Consider the following 19,932-nt stretch of genomic DNA (forward strand, 5'->3'; position numbering starts at 1 on the left):
TTATGTTTGAATACAATATTATTTATTGAGCACTCTTTGTATAAGAAAAGCCTAAAGAGCTCAACAAATTTTTTTTTTCGACTGAAATGAACAAATCCTTAAGTTACAATATATAAATATATCAAGTTAATATTCAAACAAATACCTAAATTATAAGTCATAAAAAAAAATATTGAGTTTAACTTAATAAAGAAGTATATAATCAAAAGATGCAATTATCAAAGGAATATTAGACCACTATATATTCTTGGCGTATCGGTCACTTCACAAGAGGTTTGAGAGAGGGAGTAAAAACCGAGATTCAAATTTCCAGAAAACAGTTTCACACATATACACTTAAACAAATATTGAGAAGATCAATACAAATAGAATTAAAAATAATTCATATGAAGAAAAATATTATTGAAAAAGTAAAAAAAAAAAAAAAAAAAAAAAAAAAAAAACCATTTCTAAACTAACCCACAAAAAATCATGGAAGATATAATATTCAATTGTTATCCCTATATAGCATTTTTCTTTTCTCACATAAGATGAAATTTGTCAAAATATTTATTTTTAAAAATAGATAGATAAGTGATTTGAGTATATGAAAAACCTTGGTTTAAAATATTCATTCGGGTTGAACATATTCAACTGGGTTATATACTTAAATAGTATCATTAAAGACTCAGATTGACTTAAGTATTGGGTTATTGATTCACAATCTGACTGATTGGGTTGGTCTGAATTTGATAACTATGCACTAACATCATGAAATTTTACTTATGTATGTGACAAAATGTATCCACAGATTAACTCATTCAAATCCGCACATAGTTAGGCTTTTTTGGCTATACACCACTGTCAATTTCTTTAAAACCTTCTCCCCTCTCCCCTTCTGTGTGTGTAGTCCAAAAAAAAAAAAAAAAGAAAAAAAAATGAAGAAGAAGATAATTACTCACCTAATTAATGAGTTTAACTGAAACTGACCCATATACTATTTATTTAAAATGGGTATTATAAACCCTATGGATTAGCAATTGGTCCCATTAGAAAACTCTTTAAAATATTGACTTTACTCAATAATCATAATCTCCTAAACCAACGTACCCCTAAACCTTTAAAATGACTAAAGTACTTCCCCAAAACCTCTAAAATCTTCAAAATCACTTAAATACCTTTAAAACCTCAAAAATCATCAAAATATCTACAAGGACCAAAATACACATGAAACCTAACATGGTTGAAATACCCTTAAAAGCTCCAAAGAATTATTGAAATTACCAATATATCTCTAAAACCTCTAAAATGGTCAAAATGCATCCAAAATGACCAAAATATTTTTAAAACTTCTAAATTAACCAAAATATCTATGAAACATCCATGATATCAAAATATCTAATTAAAACCAATAAAATGACCAAATTACTTCCGAAACATCTAAAACTGTCAAAATACACTAAAAACTTCACAACAACTAAAATACCACTAAAATAGTGAAAATGACTAAAATATACCCATAAACTCCAAAATATTGCTAGAACTTAAATGATCGAAATATCTCAAAAAAAAAAAATGATTGTGGTCTTAAGTATAGGTTTACCAATAAAAAAAAATAATAGTCATTTAGCAGTTACAAAATGATATTTTTTTTAATAGTTTTTTCCTCTCTTGCCAGATTTGGCTAGATCGAATCTTGATCTTGTTGGATTTGGTCGATGTTCTTGTATATCATCGATCAGGTCAAGTTGGTTGGGTTTTGGAGATGGAAATCTAACACTCGACTCTTTGGCTTCGGTTCTTAGAGGTGAAGACTCGCGTTTGACCAATTGGAGTTTTGGATCAGGAGGGTTATGGGTCGACATTGGGCAGTTTTTTCGATTTGTTGGGTTCTAATCAGGTCCGGACACCTTAATTATAGGTATATAAATATAGGTTGTAACGTGTGAGAGATGCTACTTAAACATTATAAGAATGGAGAATATTTTAAAGTAAAATAAAATTGGGCTTAAGAAGGCTATGAGTAAGGGACAGACCATACATTATATTTGATTTTATAAAAACAATTATTGAAGAGTTGGACCGAGCGAGAAAGTCTTGCTTGATCGAGAAGGATTGGTCACATTAGTGAGGTGCATTTCTCCTCGATGAGACAACTGCAAAAAGTGTTTTTTTTTTTTTTTCACAGAAAAAAAAAAAAAAAAATGAGGGAGACGAGTCTTTTTGTGTCCCTAATGACTAGCAAAAACCCAAGAAATTTTTTAAAATTATTTTAAAAGCACAATTGCACAAATCACCTTTCAATGTACATTTTTAGTTACAGCTCTTCATTTTATAAAAATCAACAACCATATTTAGTTTTTAGGGTAAATTCCACTCACACTCCCTAAGGTTTGGGCTTATGCCAACCAGGTCCATGAGATTTCAAAATTGACTACTTTAGTCCCTAAAGACAACTTTGTCCCTAAACACCGTTAGCCCTTCGTCCCTCTCTCTCTCTCTCTCTCTCTCTTTCTCTCTCTCTCTCTCTCTCTCTCTCTCTCTCTCTCTCCTTAGATCTCTTCTCTTCAATTTACTCACCCATCAATGTAGGAAACATGTTGTTGTTGTTGGGACTTATGCCCTAAAATCCAATTTATTGGCATGTCATAAATAATTAAATTGTTTAATTATATAGTACTATTTATAAATGAACTAATGAGACATTATCATAGTCATTAAGATGCATTTTATGTGATTTATGTAATTTAGTTACAGAAGATATAAATCACAAGTTCCTTGTAAACTCAAAATATAGTTTGTAGTCGGTAATGAAATTGGACATTTCATCTGTGAAAACTATAACACATCAACTAAGATAGTTTGTCTTGATCATGGAAGTGGAGACTTCTAGTTAATGTGTTGATGTGTCTTAAGTGTTAAGACATATTGAACTGGATCGCTGTAAGATTAATTATTTAATCAACAACTGTCACCTAAATGAAATCTCACCACTTCTAATTTCACAGACTCTCAATGCTAAGAAGATAGTGAACCTGATTATGAAATGTAGGTTACTTTGATATATCAAGAGTGAGATCAAATATTAACAGTTAAAACCTCAATATGTTGAGTAACCACATGTAGTGTTGAGTAAACACATATTCTCAAGATGAAATTCATAATCTTTTTTTATAGAGACACGAAATATCCCCTTGGGATAAGTTTAATGGGAATTGGTTATTTAGGGCACCCACTTTAGTAAGGAGTTACTAAAGTTTAAATTTATTGAAATCAGATTTCAATAAATATGAATAACTAAAAGATTAAACCAGGTACTCAAGGATAAAATAGTTGTTTACAAAGTGACAATTCATTATGATTTTGTTCATTATGGATATTTCATGGAGAGGTCAAATGATATTATTAGAGTCTTGGGATATAATTTATTAATAAGGTTTAGAGTGCAATTAAATTTATATAGTGGTATCAAATATAATTAATAGTAACTTTGGACTTGTCAAGAGTTAACAGATAAGCCCAATGCCCATTGGAGCTAGAGTCTTATTTATTCCCTTTGGTCTCATTTCAAGCCAAAAACTAAAACCCAATTGGGCAGGCCCAAAAGGCTAATCCAATTAGATAATCAGTTTTTATTTAATAAGAGTAATTAAATAAAGTAACTGCTAAGGTAGTTAGAATGTATGTATGATGAAAAGAAAAGAAAACAATTTTTCTCTACAATGAGAAGAAGAAGAAAAAATATCTTTTATAAAAAAAAAGAACTTTTCTTTTGAGAATCAACGTACGTAAAGACTAATTGAGAGATCACTTATCTTGGGCACCATGTGGAATTGGGATGTTAATTAAAGGTATTCTCAAGTCTTGGTTATGAATTTCACTGCATCAAGGTGTGCTTGCTATTCTTTGTTATAGAATTCAAGGTTACATGTTATTTCTCATGAGTGAAGTAGATCCATGTTTGTTGCTTCCGCTGTATGTTTTGTATGAGATGCAAAACCAGATTTTCCAACAATCGATATCAGAGCAGTCTTCAATATCATGCTTGTATAACATGTAATTGAGTTTTAGAATTAAAGAAAAACCATTTTCTTGGTTTTTTTATTTTCTGCAGAAAAGTTTCTACATAATTGTGTCTTTGACTATATGCCATGTTTTATGTATGAGATATATATAATGGTTCGTGTTATTCCATGAAACCCATGATCATGTCTTTTGTTTATGGTGTCGTGTCATGCTTTTATATTCATGGAATTCGTATGTTATCAGGATTGAAATGCTTTATATGGTATCCAGATTGATAACCTTGGATTGTTTTTAAATAGGATTCAAGGCCTAACTTCATTTGGGTTGATAATATATAGGATTCATGGCTTGATACACACACACACTGATATTGATACTCTCATGTTAATACTAGAATTAAAATATTTTGGTTACTAGTTAAAATCCTTTAATGAAATTTATTCCTAATGAGATTAGGATTATGTTTTCAAGGTTTCTAGCATTATTATGGTTCTTGATCTTGATATTGAAAACCCTAATGTTTGATCTATAAATCTTCGTTGATAAAATCAAAAGGTGTTTTTGATGAAAGAACAATGAAGCTGTCAAAAACGGTTAACAAAAAATTCCGAGAAAAATTCAATTTTGCGAGTTTGAATTGATCGAGAATTTCTTTCAATCGATTAAATGTTCTTTTCAATTGATCGAAGAGGAATCAAGAACCGATAGATTCAGGTAGAAACTCTATGACGATATACTTCATTGTCTTGATTGATCAAGAATCCCTTTCGATTGATCGAATGTTCTTTTCGACTGATCGAATAGGAATTGAGAATCAATCGAATGAGATAGTGACTTTTTGATGTATTTCTTCATTTTTTCGATTGATCAAGGAAAAGATTTGACCGATTGAAGGTATTGGATTTTGAATTTTCACTTGCTTTTTGATTAAGTGTTAAAACTTTGATAAAAGGTGTGGTGGGCCTTTTTGCAATGTTGGGCTGGGCTACCTCCTGTTGTACTGGGCCTAAGTGTTTTGAGTAAGGGAGTTGAGACTGGTCCAGCTTATGCACAAACTATGCCTTGTTTGCCAAGAACTTCGTTCACATGCTCATGGCAGGAGAAGCTACTTCAGATGAGTCATGACAAGCAGACATGATAATAATAATAAAAGAAAGTACTTTTGCCTTTAGACAAAGTGAATAAATAATCCCCAATTAAAATGATAATCACAATGATAAGAAACACCTTGTAAAGAAAATTGTGGAAATAAATAGGTAAGACATGAGTTAGCAAAAGAAAGAAAAAGATCAATCTGTTATGCCAAGTTATGTCACAGGACAAAGACCAAGGAGGGAAACCGTTTTCCTCAATACGAATAATCTCCCAGGGAAAATCCTACCATGGAAATTAATCACTTTGAGGGAAGCGGACCTGGATGGCTTGTGCCCAAAAGAATCCTTTGCTTTTGACAGAGAGCAAGATTTTTAGAGGGAGAGAGGGGATCAACCTATTGGTGCACGCCTGCCATTCAATTGAGGATCTCTCTGTTTTCTTTCCTTATTTTCTAATTTTCCTTTTCTCTTTCTTTCTCTTCTTTTCTCAGTACTTCTTTCCGTCTTGTGATTTTCTCCTAGAGGTTACTATTACCGTAATCATTCTCCCCTACTGTGCACGGCAAGGGTCCTTTATTTAGTGTCTGCTATGACTGGCTTTTACTATTTTAGCCTTTAACTACTTTTGTTTGGTTTGGGTGTCCTTGCTGACCACCACTAGTTTGTCAGTCGCTCAACCAGCACCATTTTCCTATGCTGGCTATGCCACTCTCCATCACCAGACAAAGAAAACTATTTTGTTTGTTTGTTTTCCGTGACACTCTTACCTGCTATGGTGTGGGTGCTCTCTCTCTCTCTCTCTCCATCCCTCATGGCATGCGCCTAGTGGTTCCAACTCATCCTTCTTTATTTTGGGCGGTATGTCATCCCAGTAGGACATTTCCCCCAAAAAAGCCTAAGCAAGAACCTCATAATAGGTTTTCCCCTCTCCCCACCGCCAGACCATACCCTCTTACCTCTGACTCATGACCCACCACCTCTTGTATTGACTAGGTATAAGCTGGTGAAATCTGAGCCTTGGGCGTGCTCAACTTCTGCATGTGTCCAAAACTTGCCCGCTGTGTTTGCCATGGTGTGAAGGCTCATCTGCAGGACATTTCCAACTCATCCTTACTTCTTTTGGGCGGAATATCATTCCAACAAGACATTTCCCCCAAAAGAGCCTGAGCAGGAACCCTAGAATAGGTTTTCCCCTCTCCCCACGGCCAGACCATACCCTCTTACATTTAACTCATGACCCACCGCCTCTTGTATTGGCTAGGTACAAGCTGGTGAAGTCTGAGCCTTGCGCATGCTCAACTTTTGCGTGTGTCCAAAACTTGCCCGTTGTGTTTGCCATGGTCTGGAGGCTCATTTGCACATCCTGCCACCAATCCTTGACTTCTTATGGAATGAGCTATTTTCTAATTCCTCATTCTCTATAGCCCACTCCCTTTAAGGGCTAGGCTTTGCCTGATTGTGGACTTTTCTTCCTTCAGCCTATTCTTTTGTTCCTTTCTGCAGTCTTGCTACCATTTCCTGCCATACCATTCTGCCATTCTTGCTGTGATGTTATTTGACCCTAGCCTGCTAGGCCTCTTGAGTCTATTGCTTATTCTTTTCTCAATGACTCAATATGGTCATTTGGGTTTTGTATTACATTACTTGTGGGCTCTTTTGTCCTATTTATTTCCTCTTGGGTATCTTTGGCCCATTTGCTTTCCTTGGGCTTCCTTGGCCCTTTTTCTAACTTTGCGTTCCCATGGACTTTTACTAACTCCTTTGGGCTTCCCTGGCCCAATTACCTTATCCTTCATCCTTGGGACTTATAGGCTTGCCATCAACCCCTTACTTTCTTTGCTTGCATTACTTTGGGCTTGCTGCGACCCATTCTCACATTTCTACATCACATACTGTCCATGGGTATGCTACTTCTCTCTCTCCAGGTTCCTTTAGGCCCATTTGCTTCCTCAAGGCCCATTTGTTTATTTAATGGGCCTATGATCCATTATTCCTGACACCTATGCTTAATGGTTTTTCTATCCACTTACTAACTCTTTTTAGCCTATGTTGCTGGGTTTCTTCCTTCTACTGGCTTCCCAAAATGAGCATCAAAAAAAGGCAAGGTTGTGTGTGATGAGATTACACATGTTTCTATATAAAGTGATTAATTTTTATAGTCCTCAAAAGTTAAGGACATTTATTAATCATTATCTAACTAAAAGACCTAATGAGATCAAAGATGTTAGTAAAGATGTTAGTTAAATAGAACTCTTAGTCCTAATTTGTTTAGGACCTCTCTTTTACGAAACATTCATATGAGATTGAAATTGTTGTATGATTAAAAGTTTTAATGAGATTAAAGCTTTAATTAAAAGGTATAAGTTTCTAATGAGATTAGAATATTTTATTTAGTAAATTAAGGATAGAGTTCTTTATAACTAATTTTTGATCCATTAGAGTTTAAGGAATCATAAATAGCTTAGGACTTCCATTTTTGTTAGTGATTCTAATGAGATTAGAGTCTTCAACAAGTGCAAGGTTATTAGTTGTGATGGGATCCCAATTATTTAAAGAAAAACCCAAATAACGAGTGGGAGTGCTAAAATAACCCTTTTGTTAAGTTTGTTGTAATGTGAGTAGGTACCTTGTCTTGGCCTTGAGCCTTGCATTCCATGTGGAGGGTATTTACTTCACAGATTACCTGAATAAACTTTTTTGTGATTACTTGAATATTCGTTACACTATTGTGACGTGACTTAGTAAGATCACCTCGAATTTAAACAATTAAATACATTTAATGTGTAGGGTTAAAATTGTGATAAGATCACAATGATTTCAAGAAAATTCACTTGTTTTAAAATTTCTAGTGGGAGAGAGATACAAGGGTTGGATCTCACAGCCTCCATTATCGGTTCATAGTAGTGTGGGCAAGCACCTTGTCTTGGCATATATGCCTCGCGATCCCAAAGGAGGGTGTTTACTTCATTGTACTACAAGATTGAACTTACCCATTTAAAATAGTGTGAACAAGCACCTCATCTTAGCATATATGCCTTGCGATCCCAAAGGAAGGTGTTTTATTTCATGGTACTACAAGTTTAAACATTATAAGGGAGATGAAATGTGGCTACAGATGATTCTAGATAATGGTGTACACTAGACTAATGTTAACCTCCCAAAGGAGCTACGTCATTATTACTTAGAGGCTAAAGTTAATACGGCAAATTATTTTTGTTTGGTATAAGTTACCATGATAGCATTAATAATGAGAATAGTTCTCGCTTGATCATAGTGGTTGGTATTCACTCTATGTTGAGGAATACTAATTGCGGGATTAGGTTGTTGTTGCACCTAGTATTGTATGGTTTTCGGGTTCCATACTATATGGTTATGGATGCAAAATAATAATGTCCTTGTATTTATGTTCATAGTCTCAAAATAAAGTTGTCATAAATTTTTGTTCTCTAACTACTATTTTAATTGAATCACATTAACTATAAAATAATTTTGGACATGATGCTTAAAGGAGCTGAAGTACATAAATATGTTTCGATTCAACATTGTCATAATTTCCTATATATGATGCATTTAGGGAAGATAGCTTATGATGTGATCATAGTCTCCATTGAAATGCTAAAATGTTACATTGGCTTCTATCTCAATTGTGCTACAGCATGAGATGCAAGAGTTAGTACTAGACTTAGGCTTTATATTAAGTTTAAATGAGATGTTTGGTATGAATCATATTGAGTGCTAAGAAAGGCTTAAGGAGTTCGAATTCTATATCATTTTATGAAAATGCTTTATTTTTAAATGAATTGGAATTCTTGGATGTAGAGATTAAATGTTAATCTCATATGGATATAATCCACAAGTCCTTGTTAGAATCATTTAATCAAGTCAAATTGTTTTGAAAGTAAATTCTTTTTATGTTATCTGAGTTGATAAGTGAGTTATATGCAACGGAAGACATCCTAAAAGCTAAGGCTAGGATCAATATGATTTAATTCAAATTCTTAGCCTGAACCGAAAGTTAAGGGTGGTAAGAAGAGGAATTATAATACCAAACAGTTGGACAAGCTAGTTGCCCTAGTAGTTGCCAAAAGGAAATTAAACTCAAAAGTATGACCAAAAGGAAAGTGTTTTAGTTTTGGTAAAGTTGAGCATTGTTCATGATTGTTTTCTAGATGGAAATTTACATGACATTTTAAAGAGAAATTTCTATCCTTTGATATTGTATATATTGGCACTTATGTCTAGATCTTATTAATCTAAATGATATTCAAGATTGGTGAAAGATGAGCTTTTAGAACAATTATTTTGTTATATTCCCAGTCTATGAATTTTATTTAGAGAATAATATGATCTAGGGCTCCTTTTTGTAAAGGAATGAAGTTCCAATGACTTCTTTAAGTCAGTACATACATAAAGGAGGAATAGGGCTCTTTTAAAGGTAAAATGTTCTAGAAGAAAAATGTTTGAATTTGTTGTAGAACAACTATAAAATACATTTAGAAATGAGATGGCTGTGTTAGATACACCACAAGACATTATTCTATAGGTAACTATTACACCAGTATAATATCATAGTGGAAGGATTATCAATTACCAAATAAATTCATACTTTTGGAATAAACTTTTGAAGTCATTCCACAAGGATATGAATTTGATCCCTGGTCCTACATAAAGGCAATAGATGATATGAATATGGATTACTGGATCAAGGTTATGTGAATAGAATTAGATTCTATTTAAAGTATAGAACTTGTAGAGGCACCTAGTGGCAGTAAGCCTATTGTTTTCAAATAGGTCTACAAGAAAATGAGATTGATAGATTAGAAGGTGTAAACCTTCAAAGTCAAGACTAGTGGTGAAAAGATTTATTTAGAAAGAAATGGTTCTACTATGAAAAGATTGTTTCACCAATAGTCAAGTTTGACTCTATCTAGATTCTCTTATTCATTATATTTCATTTGGATGAAATATGACAATGGATATCAAGAAAGCTTCTTTTAGTAGCAATCTTGAGAAAGACATCTATATGATGTAACTAGACTTGTTCCTAGCAAAGAACTAGTAGTGTTTAGTATGCAAGTTGCTTAAAGTCCATTTATGGACTAAAGCAAGCATCTGAATCATAAAATATCATCTTTGATCAAGCAATCAAATTGTTTGATTTTGATAAAGTATTAAAAGGTTTTATGTGTGTAAAAGGTATATAGAATAATAAATTTCTTAATATATGTTGATGACATTCTAATAATTTAGAATGATGTTGAATTATTGTCATTAAGAGTGTTTTTTGTTGTCTTGTCTAGTTTAATATAAAGTACTTGGGGAAGACTGGTCACATCCTAAGAATTAAACTTTGTTAAAATTCAGAAATTAGGATGTTGGTTCTATTTCAAAATGCCTAAATAGATTAGATTCTAACCAAGTATAACATGTAATACTTCAAGAAATGATTATTTCCTATTAAGTTTGAAGTTCCTTTACAAAGGACTATAGTCCTAAGACATATAAAATGAAGAGCATATTAATACGTTTCCTTATACCATATCAATAGGAAGTCTTTATGTTATGCTATATACTAGGCTAAATATCTATTTTGTGGTGGGCATGATATGTAAATATCAATTGAATCTAAGATCACTTAATATAGTGGGAGTAAAGCATATACTCAAATATCTTAGGAGAATGAGGGATTATATGCTTGTCTACCAAAGTGAGAATTTGATTGTTACTAGCTGTACAAATACTGACTTATAGTTTGATTGTGATTCATGAAGTTGGACTTTAAAATATGTGTTCATCCTAGGTGGTGAAGATACATATTAAGCGTAAGTATTATCTCATTAGAGAGATATGAGTACGTGAGATGTAGTAGTAGAAAATATAATTTATGCAATAAATCTGGCTGAAACTTGTTTCCAAACCTTGCCTTAGAGTGATTGTGAATTACTCTAAAGGGAAATAAGTGTTGGATATATGGTAAATTGTCTTTGAGGGCAATTGGGAGATTGTTGGAGTTTATGCCCTAAAATCCAATTTATTGGGTATGTCATAAATAATTAAATTGTTTAATTATATGAGACTATTTATAAATGAACTAATGAGACATTATCATAGTCCTTGAGATGCATTGTATGGGATTTATGTAATTTAGTTACAAAAGATATAAATCACAAGTTCTTTGTAAACTCAAAATATAGTTCGTAGTCGGTGATGAAATTGGGCATTTCATCTGTGAAGACTATAACACATCAACTAAGATAGTTTGTCTTGATCATAGAAGCAGAGACTTCCAGTTGATGTGTTGATGTGTCTTAAATATTAAGACATATTGAACTGGACCGCTGTGAAATTAATTATTCAATCAACAACTGTCACCTGAATGATTAATCTCATAACTTCTAATTTCATAGACTCTTAATCTTGAGAGGATACTGAACTCGATCATGAATCATGAAATGTAGATTATTTTGATATATCAGGAGTGAGATCTAATATTGACGATCAAAACCTCAGTATGTTAGGTAATCACACGTAGTGTTAGGGGAACACATATTCTCAAGATGGAATCCATAATCTCTTTTTATAGAAACACAAAATATCCCCTTGAAATAAGTTTGATGGGAACTGGTTATTCAAAGCGCCCACTTTAGTAAGGAGTTACTAAATTTTACATTTATTGACATCAGATTTCAATAAATATGAATAACTAAAAGATTAAATCGGGTACTTAAGGATAAAATAGTTGTTTACAAAGTGATAGTTCATTATGACTTTGTTCACTATGGATATTTCTTAGAGGGGTCAAATGATATCATTAGAGTCCTAGAATATAATTTATTAATAAGGCCTAGAATGCAATTATATTTATATAATGGTATTAAATATAATTGATGGTAACTTTAGACTTGTCAAGAGTTTACAGATAAACCCAAGGCTCATTGGAGCTAGAGTTTTATTTGTTTCCTTTGGTCCCATCTCAAGCCACAAACTAAAAATCAATTAGGCAGGCCCAGAAGGCTAACCTAATTAGATAATTAGTTTTAATTTAATAAGAGTTATTAAATAAAGTAACTACCAAGATAATTAGAATGTACATATAATGAAAAGAAAAGAAAACAGTTTTTCCCTACAACGAGAAGAAGAAGAACAATATCTTTTTTTTAAGAAAATAACTTTTCTTTTGAGAATTAACATACATAAAGACTGATTGAGAGACCACTTATCTTGGGCACCATGTGGAATTGGGATGTTGATTAAAGGTATTCTCAAGTCTTGGTTTTGAATTTCATTGCATCAAAGTACGCTTGCTATTCTTTGTTTTAAAATTCAAGGTTACATGTTATCTCTCATGAATGAAGTAGATCCGTGTTTGTTGCTTCCGCTATATGTTTTGTATGAGATGCAAAACCAGATTTCCCAACAATTGTAACATAGAAACTAAGCAAAGAATCAGAATGGGTGTGCTTGAATATAGAGAAAAATAGAACATTGAGGAACAGAATCGAGGAGATTGGGAGAAAGATTGGATTCTTTTTGCAGTTTGGAGATTTTTTTTCTTCTTCTTCTTTTGCTTATTTATTGCCTCTCTCTCTCTCTCTCTCTCTCTCTCTCTCTCTCTCTCTCTCTCTCTCTCTCTCTCTCTCTCTCTCTCTCTCTCTCTCTCTCTGTGAAAATGTGAACTAAGCAAAGACATACTCAAATCCAAAAAACCTAGCAAACCCACCACCATATCTCAACCCATAACCACCTACATTATAAATCTACCCAATCTCTAACCTTAGATCTACCATAACCACCACCTCAGCAACAAAACTCAAATCCCAAAAAAACCCCAACAGACCCACCAGGGCACCACCATATCTCAACCCACAATGACCCCCACTACAAATATACCTATATCAGAACCCATTACCACCATTGAAAACCACCATTGGCCACGAACTCACCCAAATCCAAAAAACCTTTAGTAAACCCACCACTCCATTGGAACCCACAAACACTATTGCTGCAAATCTAACTTAGCCCATAAATCTATTAGTTGAGACCACAACCACCATCTCAGCACCATCGCTACAAAGCCCACAACCACAAACCAACACCATAAATTAGAACTCAAAACCATTGCGAACCCATGCTCACACCACCCAAATCAAACCATTGTCGACCATCGCCCTCAAGCTCCTCTTACTTGCCTTCAAGAACGTCGTCACAATGTTAGGTGTGGAGGACCTAGACGCGAGAAAGAGATAAGCTTGAGAAAAAAAAGAGTAATGGAGACTAACAGAATTAGGATTAAATTTTCTTTAGGGACTAAAGTGGTCAATTTTAAAGTCTTATGGATCTGGTTGGCATTAGACCAAACCTCAGAAAGTGTAAGTGGAATTTACCCTAATTTTTATCAATTACAAAATTTTGCACATCTTTTCAAGAAATTTATAGTATTCTCCAAATTTTCTGTTTTCCGTAAAATATTTTAATATAAGTGAATTTTTCTCTCCCCATCCAAATTCTCCATTTGAATTGAGGGGAATGGAAAATTAGACACCCCTCCAACCCCTTCACTCTCTTTAAATAGGCATTCCAATAGGCTTATAATTAAACTCCCCTTATTCCGCCCTCTCTCCTACCGTCCATCCAAATTCATTGTAAATCTCGTGGGGCGGATCGGTTGCATTGACAATAGCATGCTCAAAATCGCATCCATATTTCTCTCTAGGTAGATTGAGTGAGAGATCACTAGGTTTTTCATGTTAATCAACCAAAGTTAGGACCGAAATTAGAGAAAAGCTTGAAGCATTGGGTTGCCGAGAAAGAGATGACGGAAGAGAGTGGGAGAAGGCTGTATTTATTTAGTTGTTTTTCTTTTTCTTATCATTTTACATCTTATTTCCTTTTTAAATATTTTAATGTACTCTAATTATAGTATATATTATTTTTACTTTTACTCAAATTGAGTTAAACAACGAAAATATTTGATGTATTTGAGGGTGTAAATTGCATATTTTCATAGTCGAGAAATTGATCTAGAAATTACCCCAATTTCCAAGAGTGTAAAGTAAAATGCACTTGAACTTTTGATTCTTTGAATACTTATTAAGCTATTTTGTTCATTTCATTTCAACTTATCACAACCTGGGCTCTGTACGTAGCTTAATTTCCTTCTGAATGCCTTGTTGAGTTAGTTGGGCCTAACCCATAATCCCATATATCCTATTTTATATGATCATTTCAATGGCAGAAAGAAGTTAAAAGAACAGGACCATTAGAGCCGTGGGTCTGTGTTTTTGTCTTGTGTCTAAAAGGTAATCGCCCTGGCAACATCACTTTCCCTCAAAATTCTCGTAACCTTTTTTAGGGTTACTGCTTTCCAAACCCAGAAACAAACAACCAATGAACAACCATACATCCTTAACCAATACTTCAAAGAAGAAAAACAGAACCCAAAACCATAAGTGGGACAAACAGAGCCTTTTGGATCCAAAGTCAACGCAAAGATAGCTACCAAACAAACACTAAGAATGTCTTTGGAGTATATTATCTACATGAACTATGAAAAAAAAAACAAAAAACCCAAAATGTCAACAGCAACAAATTAACCAGCTTTTATTATAAAGAAAACAAACTTGGAGGACAAAGACATAAAATTAAACACAAAATGATAAATGGAACAGCTCAGGCTTTACTTGCAAGAAAGTCAAATATAAACATGTAGAGAGTAGCTACAGTAAGCTAAATATAACAAGAACATAAGATCTCCATCAGAAGAAGTACATGACAAGTTTGATTAATTAATCTTGCGAAAACCCTAAAGATCAACTTTGAGTTACTTTCACTGTCAACAAGAAACAAAATGCTGTTAATTTTTTGAGCTAGTAACTAGTAAAAGTGACAGGTTTCTGGAAAGAGCTCAACCATTCTGAACCCTAGCTGCAAATGCATTCAAAAGCTCAGGATACTGAAAGATATCATCCAACATGGACTCCGGCCCAACCTGAAGATTCACCGCTGGCATCTCATAACCAAAGGGCGTAGCTGCTTGTGAGCTAAAAGCCTCGTTTTTGAACCCATTGAAATTCTCAAACTGATGTGGAAGTAGTGGAACCCCTTGATAGTCAAACGAGCAACCAAAATGGTCGTTCTTGATGCCCCTTCTCATTCCCTCGAAAGATTGAGCAACAGACATGTCAGAAATGAGTGGAGGACTGGTTTCAAAGTTGGTGCAAGTTTGTGTTTTTGGAGGGTCACACTTCTTGGACAATGGTTTTGGAAAAAACCCATGAATAACTTCTTCTAATAACCCTGAATCTGAAGGCTCTTTGGGAAAGAACTCGGAGCTGTCACCCAAAGATTGAGTGGGAATTGCTCTATCAGCACCTCCGGTGTTATAACTCTGATTGTTGTCAATAACTGGAAATGACATGGAAGAAGAGTTTGTGAAGGTTTCAGAGATGTTAGAATTAGCAGAGGGATGCACCAAAGAAGACGAAGAGCCATTAAAGTAAGGAAACTGGTCCATGGAAGAGACCAAGGAAGATGGATTCGAAGAAGAAGAAGAGCTAAGAAGATCACAAAGCAGAAGCATATTCAGAGAACCATTTCTCTGGGGTAAAGACCCAGAGAAATCACCATAAGGTGAAGACCAAGTGGGACCAAACTGACGATGATGATTTGGTGGGGTCTTACCAGACGGCTGAGAATGTTTAGCAAAGTTGAAAGAAGGCAAGAAATGGTCGGTGGCAGAGTGATGAGTGGGTGAAGTTGGGTACACGAAATTGGTTCGAGCCTTGAGTCCACGCATGGCTCGAGCTGCACAGTCATAAGCACAAGCAGCTTCCTCAGCTGTGTCAAATGTACCGAGCCAGCGGCGTTCTTTTGATTGTGGGTCCCTGATCTCAGCAGCATAGCGACCCCATGGCCTACGGCGGACCCCACGGTATCTCATGGTGGTACCACCACCACCACCGGTGCTATTGGTTTCTCTTATGGTCCTCTTGTTGTTGGTGTTTGTGGTTGTGGTGGTGGATGAAGTGGTGGTGGGTGGTGTTGTTGTGGTGGATGTGATGGAGGTGCATTTCTTGGTGTTGCGGTGGTTCTGATGGTCAGTGATGGGTTCAGACGTGTGGGTCAGACCGTTTAGCCGCCTAAATGCTTCTTCCATGTTTTTTGTTTGTTTGTGAAGAATGTTCAAGGAGGTTTGAGAAGAAAGGTCGAACTTCGAAGCTATAGCTGATAAAGCCTATGGAATGGAATGAGTCACAGTCAGAGAGTGCTTGGCATTTCCACTGGGGTGTCCGTGGGTGTATATATAGTTGTATGTGTAACTATTATATTATATACACATATTTAAATAAATACAATAAAGTAGTGGAAAAAAAAGAAATAATAATAAATGAAAAAAAGATAATGCACTGACCAAATTTCGAAAAGTAATATCTGTCCTCTTATGTACTATTAGTTTTTGTATTGATTAATTATTTTGAATAAATTTTAAGTATGAATCTATCCTTAAGTTGGGTTAATGTTAATCGGATTCAAAATTTTTAAAAATTGGTCAATTTGTTTTTTTTGAGAAACAAACATACACATATAAAGTAAAGGGAAGGGGGCTCTAACACAAAGGCATATCATAACTCCATTCAAAAGTTGTGGTAATTTTTAAAGAAAAGTGAGGCAAGTTATATTACACACAACACATTCTCTTAAACAATGTGGGACAATTATCCTTTTTTTTTTTTAGAAACAAACACACACAGACAAAAGGGAGAGGAAAAGGGGCTTTAACACAAAGACACTAATAGTTGGCCTAATAGTGTTTAGAGACTAAGTTGACTTTACAGAAGGTTTAAAGTTCGTATTGTGTATCCAAGAGTTAGATTATTTTAGATATATACTATTGTCAGTTTTCTTAAAATTTTTTCTCTTCCCGTATGTGTGTTAAAAATACTTAATATTTTATATAAAAAAAAAAAGTTAGCTTTAGAGACAAAATTTGTTAGTTTTGAAAAGTCTTAAAGAATGGTTGACATTAGCCCAAATATAAGTGTATGTTAACACAACTCCAATTATTCTTTGAAAGGAAAAATAAGTGAAATTATGTTTAAATTTATGAATTCTTAACCACAAGTACTGTTAAAACTGCTCGCAAATTAAATCATAAGGCTATGATTAATTTGACTCTTTTTTTTTTTTTCTTTTTTTTTTTTTTTTTTTTTTGAGTCTTGCACATTTTGTCTCCAGGAGATAAGATAATAATGGGTGTTTTTAATCCATCTCCTCTCGAGGTAGCTCTCTGTTGTCTGTTTTCAGGTAAAAGTAAACGTGATAATGCTCAGCTAATATGTATTATTGTACTGCAAATATATTAATTTTGGCCGACATACTATTGCAAAGACTTTATTGCCGCGTTACGACTTTTCTGTTTTCATCATTTTTTTTTTTGAGAAACTGTTTTCATGAAATTAATCACAATGCTTATCCAATTGCATAAATAGTTAAATTTTAAATTTGAAAAAAAGGAAAAGAAGAATTACCTTAATAATACAGCTATATCTATCCAAAAAAAAAAAAAGTTTCTAAAAAACCAAATATATATATAATATATCTATATATTAAAAATTAAGAAGCTAAATTGATAGTACAAGTTAAAATTTGCTAAACGCATTGATAGAACTAATTATGATTGTTTATTCTTTTGGGAAAAAGGTTATTCGCAGTTACTGTTATATGGCTACTTTGAGAAATGGTAGCGTTATTTTTTTGCCTGTGCCAGCTAAGAGCACTATTACAACAGTAATTGTCTTCGGCTATTTCCAAGAGCAATGAAGGAAGTGAAAATGGGTTGTCATTTTGGGTTTGTAAGAATATGATTGATGTAGATTGAAGATTTAAATGAAATTGTAATTTTGGGTTTTTACCCTTCTTTTTTACCTTGAATTAACTAGTAGATTGAAGGTTGTAAATTGTAATGAAAGGCTTTGATAGATTTGGGGTTCTTTTTTTTTCTTTACCCAACTTTTTACCTTGAATTAAGAAGTACAATAAAAAGATTAACAGATGGTAAGAATATGATTGATGTAGAGATTTTTTGGGATAGGGATGGTAATGGGACGGGGTAGGGTCGAAGGATGGGGTCTTCGTCCCTGTCCCGCATGGTTTTGTCTTACCCCATCCCAGTCTCGCATGATGAGGAAAATTTCTCACCCCATCCTTGCCTTTGGGGCCCTGCGAAGCCCCGCACCACTCCCTTCTACCCCGTAAAACTTTATTTTTTGTTAATTTACCCTACAACTAGTATAATTTTTTTAATAAAAAACCTATTTCATTGATAAAAATATACTTGAAATTACGATTAAATTTATCCCATCAAATCAAATAAATTTTTAGAAAAAATTGAATAATATATTCAAGTGTTTTACATGACAATCATAAAAAATTAAAAAAAAAAAAAAACTTATAGTATAACACATAACAAAATAAAGGTAGAGAACCATATTGGGTAGAATAAAATAAGCTAATATTGATATATTTGTTTAAATAGTAGGGTTTTAGGATATGAAAAATTCACAAATATAACCCTCAGTAACGCGGAGCGGGATGGGGATGGGGACAGGGAGGGGCGGGGCGGAGCGGGGCTAAAATGTCTAAACCCATCCCCATGGTGCGGGGCTAAAATCTTGCCCCATTCCCACCCCACCACCATCTTTGCGGGGCGAGAAAAACCCACACAGAGCAAAGTGGGAAGGGGTGGGTTAAGCGAAACTGCGAAAAATTGCCATCTCTAGTTTGGGATGGACTAAAATTTTCAGTTTAATTATTTGCAATTTTAGTTTATTTTTACTATTATTTATGATCTTACTATAATTTTTGGTATTATTCGTAGATCTATTATACTATTTTACTTATTTTTTTACTTTTTCTTTCTATACTTCTAGGAAATTGTTTTTTTAATTTTAATTAAATAAGTTATTTCTATACCCACTGTAGATTCAAGTCGTAACAAAAGGCTTTTGTAAATTTGTGGTTTCTTTTTTTCTTTGCCGCTCTTTTTATCTTGAATTAACTAGTACAATAAAAGATTTAACAGATTGTAAGAATATGATTGATGTAGATTGAAGGTTGTAATGAAAGTCTTTTGTAGATTTGGGTTTTTTTTCTTTACCCATCATTTTTTACCTTTGAATTAAGTAGGAGTAAAAGATATTACAGATTTCTGAATATGGGTCTGCATCAACACGTCTCCATCTAACATGTAATAAAGGAAATGCAATTTTTGGGGGCAAGAAGATATTGTTTATTTTAAAAAAAAAAAAAATTGTAGCTTTTCTGGGAAGTTGGAGAAGAGAACTGGTTCTGGTCCTTTGTGATTATCATTCTGAATGATTACACTGGCGGCGCTCAGAATTTGTTTCTCCTACTTTGGTTTTTCATAAATTTATTTTGTTTTCTTATGAGTCGGTTAATTTTATGTATTTTGCATATTTTGTGCATGATTTTTGGGTTTGAAAAGCAAAGATTTTATGAGTCACATGGAGTTGTCTGGTATAGGGGTTAGTGTAGGGTCTTTAAGGGATGGTTATTAGGTACTGTTGGTAGCTAGATGGAGACTAAAGTTGTTTGTGTGATGTACTCTAGAGTCAGAAAAAGAGGGGAAGATGTCCCTAAACCCCAAAGCTCTCTCTCTCTTCCTTCATCTCACTGTCTCGTTTCCCTAACTAATAATATTTGATTTACAACTAAACAATTTTCTTGTACTCTTTTGTCTTGGTCATCAACATTAACACCAATGGCAAATGCTATAGAGAAGACATTTAGTATCAATAAAGAGTTTGTTTAATTT

The 19,932-nt window shown here is 33.8% G+C and overlaps 1 protein-coding gene across 1 annotated transcript; it reads right to left on the minus strand.

The window, feature by feature from the left end:
- Positions 1-14,728: 14,728 nt before the first annotated feature.
- LOC126718398 (ethylene-responsive transcription factor ESR2-like) lies at positions 14,729-16,373 on the minus strand. The gene has a single exon (XM_050420552.1). It carries the CDS (start codon positions 16,252-16,254, stop codon positions 15,004-15,006), a length of 1,251 nt encoding a protein of 416 aa, XP_050276509.1. The 5' UTR covers positions 16,255-16,373; the 3' UTR covers positions 14,729-15,003.
- Positions 16,374-19,932: the final 3,559 nt, after the last annotated feature.

The sequence above is a fragment of the Quercus robur genome, chromosome 3 (assembly GCF_932294415.1).
Source record: "Quercus robur chromosome 3, dhQueRobu3.1, whole genome shotgun sequence".
Lineage (NCBI taxonomy): Eukaryota > Viridiplantae > Streptophyta > Magnoliopsida > Fagales > Fagaceae > Quercus > Quercus robur.